The 7,632-nt window shown below is 42.2% G+C and overlaps 1 protein-coding gene across 2 annotated transcripts in view; it reads left to right on the plus strand.

The window, feature by feature from the left end:
* dok4 (docking protein 4) overlaps positions 1-6,156 on the plus strand; it is a 75,391-nt gene extending 69,235 nt beyond the window's left edge. For both annotated transcript variants that reach the window (XM_084057050.1, XM_084057049.1), the window contains 3 exons: positions 815-953; positions 1,781-1,898; positions 2,931-6,156. In XM_084057050.1, the coding sequence (XP_083913176.1) occupies positions 815-953; positions 1,781-1,898; positions 2,931-3,070 (397 nt within the window). In that variant the 3' untranslated portion in view covers positions 3,071-6,156. The remainder of the gene's footprint in view (positions 1-814; positions 954-1,780; positions 1,899-2,930) is intronic.
* The last annotated feature ends 1,476 nt before the right edge of the window (positions 6,157-7,632 follow it).

Genomic DNA, 7,632 nt, shown 5'->3' on the forward strand with positions numbered 1-7,632 from the left:
AGGCAGCAGATAGACAACATGCAGCACTGTGAGTAGGAGTTCAGATACATACTGCCATCTAGCGGTGCATAGATGTACTACATTGTTGTCCCAATCTATACTGGGAATTATTGACAGATCAATATTGTAAACCAGTGATGATCATTCCGCCTGAAATGTTACCATTAGTATGGCAACTAATAGATTCAAGACATTCACAGTTCTAGATAGCATTATTGATTGATCTACAAAACAAATCCATACGAAGATATCTGCAATTATTGCACCGTAATGACCCAAATTCGTGGGCTGTCAGCCCACTGTCCTATCAATGAAGGCAGAAAAAGCCCCCCCCCCCCCCCAAAAAAACAAGTGTTCTCCTTTGCAGTCCTCAAATATGCTAATGATGAAAAATAAACAGACAAGCCATGTTAAGATCTCACGTATTTTAGTGAGATGCATTTTTACTGTAATGTGCAATTCAGTTTTTCATTCGGTTTACAAACGGATATAACCGTAAATCCAAATTATAACATTAAATATGACTAAGTGCTGTGAAAGAAACTGTAGGAATAGGAGTTGTATGCATGCATTTTTCTCTCCACACTTATTGCGGTAATCCTGCAACCCACCTGGCGCTTTGCTGCGAGCCACTTATGGGTCACGACCCACAGTTTGAAAAACACCGGTCTACACCCTCCCCAGACCATCAGCGTGGAGTGGGTGGGGGTTGGCAGCGACAAGGGACAAAATGGGGTAAATGGGAAAAAATGAAAAAGAAAGACAAAATCTTTAGTTGTGTATGTGATGACTGTATTATGGTTGTGTGGTTTAGGATGTGTGACAGTGGTGAGGGGCTCTACACGTTCCAGACCAGGGAGGGAGAGCAGATCTACCAGAGGGTCCACTCCTCCACGCTGGCCATCGCCGAGCAGCACAAGAAAGTCCTACTGGAGATGGAGAAGAACAGCAGGGTGAGACACATTAAAACACACACGCACGCACGCACAGAATTCCATTCGGTAACACTTTCTATGAAATCCATCTATCCGTGAAACCCATCTATCACAATGCGTTATAAAACATTGCATTATTATCTGCATATAACACTGTATAATTAGTTATGCACTCGTAAATATTATAATGGTTTCTAACAACAATAATAACACATTATAAAGAATGTATAATAACGTATAAGGTCATGTATCATAATACTTAATTGTTAGACACTCACAGACCCTTTTTGATTACACCTTCTATGAAGCCCATGTCCAGAATGGATTAACCCATTAAGACCTGAGGCGATTCTTAAAAAAAATCTAAATCTCAACAGTTTTTTGAAAAAAATCTGGAAAATATTTTTTTCGAGATTTTTCAAAAATAGCAGATCTACAAGCTTGTATGATCTTGTATATCTGCTATTTTTGAATAGCCAAAGACATCTAAAGTGACACAGATGCGTTCCAGGTATCAATGGGTTAAAACATACTTGTATAATGCACTATGATGTGCTAATAACACTTATTCATAATTAGTAAGCACTCCTAAATACTCAATGATTTATAACAATAGTCATAACACGTGTGACATCAGGCATGCCCATGTTTGGGCATAATGCAGACGATTTGCGCTGACTACAGGATCTCCATATGGGCATAAAACCGTTGCATATCAATGATGGCTCAGATTGCTCGGCTTGAACTGCACACGCACACCTAGAAACTATGTCAACTGGAATTCAATACAGATTGTATTCCTGGTTTTGGTCCACTAACATTGTTTGTTTTTGCCTCTATTCTAGTTAATGTCTAAAGGTTCTGAGGCAGGCTCCTATCCCTGCACCCCGACTGCCATCCTGCCACGCTCTGCCTTCTGGCACCACATCACAGGCAACCAGAGTGGCATGGACCCTGGCAATGGTAAATGTTAACCTTTAGAGAAGCACCTTGCCATTTGGAATTGTGATTTCCTTTTTGGCGGGTTATTCATGTCACATTTATATTGTACCTGTATCCTTCAACTTCTCTCAAAAAGACTTCAGGGTATTGTCAGCATTAAACCTTGAAACTGAGCACTGCTAGCTGTGGCTAGCATATTGGCCTGCAGTAATAAGCTTCTTCTTTACTTATTCTGCCATCTACTGTACTGTATCTACATTTACGAATGCTAACAAAGTAAATGAGTTGTTTGCGGAGTAGCTGAAGGTAAAATGTAAAAATGTCCCCAAAGGTAATGTAATATAATTCCAATGCAACACAGCATGCTATTCATTTTAACCCAAAGGCAAGGTTTTGTATGTTTTTTTATGACGCTCGTGTGCAGAGAGTGAGGGACATGCAGATTTTATTCAATGGTTCAATCTCCACCAGGCTCATACTGTGCGACAGATGGACGTACTGTAATACGCAAGTGATTTTCTGCTGCTCGGTTCTTTTTAAGCTTCATGTCTATTTGTATTTTACCCCACTGCTGTGCGTCAGTGAAGCATGGAAATGCATTGATTGCTATGTAAATACATGTTCATATTAAAGAAGTCCATGCATAATTATGTTAAACAATGTGATCTCTTCATTTTGGCCATCTGCAGCAATATTTCAGTTTCCTAATTGAAGGCCACATGAGTGGCAAGATGAATTTGAAAGAGCAACAAAAATGTGCATATCCTAAACATCTGGCCATACCAGTCCTATTACTCATTTGGCCACGTTGTGTCCTTTAAGCTAACGGCTTTGTACCACTGTATGCTGTGTTGCCTATTTAGATGCTATTTATGTTATCAAGATGTACAGTAGCTATTGGATACCTATTCCCATATGCTATGTGTGTTATATAGGTGGATTTGCTTGTCCACATGCACAGAAGGTTTTTTATATAATATTTTATTGAGACATTATGCTAGATTAGATGCACTTAATTGTTTTCTTGGTACTCTATTTACTGTGTCTTTATAGGTGATTCTGCAGAGGCTGACCTCTTCTCCACCCGCCTGGCACCCGACCACCACTCCACCCTGCCTATGGCACACACACACTCACAGCCCCAGTCACACACACATTCCCCGGCACACTACCCCACCTACCCAGGACAGTGACAAACGCACACTGAACAGGACACAGCCAGTGATGTACACAAAAGCAGACACAACAAGACATAACCATGGGAGCACATGCAGAACTTGAGCACACAGAAAACGCAACTGCACACGCACATGCGCAAACACAAACACACACACACACACACACACACACACACACACACACACACACACACACACACACACACACACACACACACACACACACACACACACACACACACACACACACACACACTCACACAAACCCTAAACTTAAATAATGTCTCCATCAACACCTTAAATTATTTCCCTTACATATCTCAACCTATGAACAACCACAACTGTGGTATTGGCGGGTCTAACAATGGACCAACAGAACATTTTTCTGCATCAGACGAAGAAAGTCAGAGGAAAAACATTTCACCGGAGGACTTTGATGTGAGACCGGGGCTCTCCAAAAGACTGCAGTTCCCACAGTTGGACGGTAGAGCAGAAACCTCATAATTATTGTAGGCTCAGCATGCTGGTTGCTGGAGTTTTTCTTGCCAGGTTAAGGTGTGGAACGGCTCTGCATGGTGCCCCTCTCTCCTCTGTCTATGCATGGGCCAAAGACTGGCACGGCCCCACCTGGAGCTGTGTGGTCAATGCACTTTAGCTGCATTGGACTTATAGGACCTGCACAAAACATTCCCAAAACGGGGGAGTTTTCTGTACATCATTACCGGCTAACCTTCTCATTAAGAACATTTGATAACACATGTCATCTTGATAGATGCCTTTGATTTGACTGATAAATGCTTTGACTTTTTCAACAAATGGACCAGTGTGCTGTATCTGGACTGAGGCTCCGAACTGTTCCAAGCTGTGGATTGTTAACTTTAGTAATAGGACCCCTTTCCTCCTGATCGGTCCGTGTTATTGACCAGACGTTAGCTTCTGATTTCAGACTTTTTCACTAGATGTTCCTCTCTCCAGCACCTATAGCCACAATACATTTGTATCTTCAGCTATACTCTCATACAGGCCTCAGCCTTTTTCTTTTCTTAGGGTCTTAATGGGGTGGGGCAGGGTAAGGGGAGGAGTAAAGAGAGACCCCGCCCCCCTTCCCAAATCATTCAGACACCACCCCAGCATGAATGACAGCCTCCAACCGTCATAACCTCAACCATCCCTCACATGGCCTCCTTCCCACCAGTGACCTTGGGCTTATCCTTGAACGTGTCCGTGTGTGCGTGCGTGCGTGCGTGCGTGTGTGTGGAATCATGCACGCGCAAGTGAATATGTGTGGAATGTGCCTGTAGTTGTATCATGAAACAAAATAACCTCTATTATTTTATCAAGACAGCCTGACCTTAACACTGGCTTTGAAAATAGCCATGTATTATTTTTTTGCGAGGTGAGAGGGCGGCGGTGGATGATAGACACGAGGGGAGGAGTGGAGGGATTGTGTAAGAGTTAATAGACATACCGAATCGGTACACATAAGGAGAACTGGGATGCCATTTTCTCAGCCTGGTTGCCATTTATGAGGGATGACAGTACACTGTGGTGGGTTTTTATTTTACATAGGAAGTCACTTTAAAACATTCTTGCAGAAAACCACCACCAAAGGTCCTATGCCATAGGGCAAATATAGATGCACGTTACACATCGGTGTGTGTGTGTGTGTGTGTGTGTGTGTGTGTGTGTGTGTGTGTGTGTGTGTGTGCGTGCGCGCGTGCGTGCGTGCGTGTGTGCGTGCGTGTGTGTGTGTGTGTGTGTGTGTGTGTGTGTGTATGTGCGAGTGCGTGTGTGCGTGCGTGCGTGCGCGCACACACACGTGTTTGAGTGTGTGTACATAATGCAGTATGGTTCAAAATGTATTTCAACTCATTCATTTTAGATCAGTGAAGGCTCAAAGCAGTTATGAATTCAAGTAAAAGAAAAGTGTGTCAGTTTTCCATCTAATTACCATAGGCAATTAAAATGAAAACAGACCTATTGACATGAGTGGCTGCAATATGTTTCAAATGTTCTTTTTTTTAATGATGGGACATTGCATTTGACATTATATTTAATGCTGGAATACTTGTGCAACCTGCATTTTATGGCTTATGTTTTTTATGTAATTTGAACATGAAAGGGCTAATTGTTTTGTTGTGCTTAATCAATGAGTTGTATGATGTGTTTATGTATTTGTGTACATAATTGTACGTTTGCCTTTTCCTGCCCTCTTGAAAGACTTGTACATATGCCTATTTATTTCATATTGCTTGAATGTATGCGTGTGTGTGTGTGTGTGTGTGTGTGTGTGTGTGTGTGTGTGTGTGTGTGTGTGTGTGTGTGTGTGTGTGTGTGTGTGTGTGTGTGTGTGTGTGTGTGTGTGTGTGTGTGTGTGTGTGTGTGTGTGTGTGTGTGTGTGTGTGTGTGTGTGTGTGTGTGTGTGTGTGTGTGTGTGCGTGCGTGCGTGCGTGCGTGCGTGCGTGCGTGCGTGCGTGCGCGCGCGCGCGCGCGCGTGCGTGTGTGTGTAACAAGGGATTTTTAGGGAACATGTCAAATTCATTTAAAATGCATGCACTTGACACATTTTTGTACCATGTAATGTTGACCGACCCGATGGTAGCTTAGCGTTGTGGACTAGTGAGTCCACACTATCTGAGCGTGAATTTCCGCTAACAATTCTTCATCTAGCAAAGACAGATCTAGGCAGACAGAATCCCCATCTAGTATCCTATTTTCTCACGACTTGAATTGTTTTTTTTTGCCTTAGCTTACTGTACCTACTACATCTTCTCTGTTGATGCCTGTGCCATTGGCTTCTTTTGTAAAGAAAGTACTGTACAGTTTTGTTAAAGGGAAAAATCCTCTGGGTCATTTAAAGATAAATGGTGAAAGGTAAAAATTACAAAGATTGCTGTATTTGATGGTTTTTCTCATGCTTCATTTGAAAGCTCCAGAAAGATACAGTACATGTTTTGTGATAGTAGTTTAATCACAATGGTGGTGTGAGCACACACAGGAGGCTATGTAGCTTTGTAACTGATAACATGTTTTCACCCATTTCCACGCTGTCTACACCAACAAGTGCATGTTTTGGAGAGAAATAAAGTCCATTACTTATTGACTGCGTAACTTTCACCCTCTGAAAGCAATGCCACTAATAATTGGATTATTGCTATTCCTTTGTGAATATGGGACAATGTTAAGTTATTGTGTACTGTAAGGCAGGACAGTCTGTGTTGATAACTGGATAAAAGGCACCTACATTATTAGTGATATGTCTCTAGTTGAACCTCTGTCAACCATGTACTGTAGAAAGAAGACACCGACTGTCAAAAAGAAATGTACTGTGACTTTTTGGTCCGGACCTAAATAGTAGTAGTATTTCGCATTTCACCTAACTTAGTAACTTCCAACTCTGTTGTAGCCAAACTTAAACTGCTGAGAGAAACATTTGAATCTCTTGCTGCTAAAGTCATATCATATCCACAACCAATTAGGATTGAGGACATTCAGTCCTCATTTCAGTTAGCTCAGGGGTCAGTGACATAGCTGAGCGCGATAACCACCATCTTCAAGCTACACTCTGTTATGCCATGGCCAGAATAGGGACGCTAGGATTCATGTGGTTAAAGCAAAAGTGCCCTAAAAAAGTGAATGCTCCCATCAGAGCAATATCAACCAACCAACATCTTCCTAAACTACTACTGTGACAGTCTTGGATGTGTGGGCTAGACTAACTCATAGGCCAGCTGAGCTTGTTACTGTGGAAACCTGGAAGGTATTGCACAGGCCTACTATGATGCTAGCCTGGAATCTCTGCCTGGATTCCAGGCTACTATAATGCAGTAAAGGGGTAAAAGTGTCAGGGTGATATGTATTCATATATTTTTGTAAGAGAGATGTTAAACGTATCAAAAGCGATCTTTGATGCCAGGGAGGTAATGTGTATCCCCTTCTGTGTATATTGTGAAGTAGGCTAAACCATTTTGTAATGGTGCCTGCCTGCCCATTCAGGTTTAAAGCCAGTACAGTCCAGCCTCCAGCAAGATTGAAAGACAGACATTCAATCCTCATTTCAGTTATAGCAGGGGCCAGTGAAACAGCTGAGTGATGCTAAGGAATCTACAATCCAGGGCAAATCAATCGGTACAGTATGTTAGTAACTTAAGTAGCCTATGTTAATACAATATAACTTTACAATAAATACATTTGACAGAGGTGGTCTTCCTAGTCTTCAACAGAGAAATGTAGACCCTGGAGTGTTGGATAGTTGACATACTGCACCTAGCAGCTAGCTCATAAGCGGAATATCTCCCCTGGGCAAGGTTGTAGGTTGTAGTTTCGAATCTCGGGTAGGACATGAAATGCATGGATTGTAGCTTAGATTGTCGTGTGTTCAGGTCTGTCTTAAGATGGATGTTGTTGGGTGGGGTGGAGTGCTGTCCCAAACCCCTCTGTCCTTAGTCCACTCCAATCTATTGTCTAATAAACCATTAACACCTTAAAAACAATCTTGTTCCTCATTCAAATACTTGCATAGCAAATGAGGATAGCAAACATGCCTGCACGCTTTAACAAGAGACCAGTGCTGATGC

This window comes from Gymnoscopelus microlampas (genome assembly GCF_963454915.1).
Source record: "Gymnoscopelus microlampas genome assembly, chromosome: 1".
Taxonomy (NCBI): domain Eukaryota; kingdom Metazoa; phylum Chordata; class Actinopteri; order Myctophiformes; family Myctophidae; genus Gymnoscopelus; species Gymnoscopelus microlampas.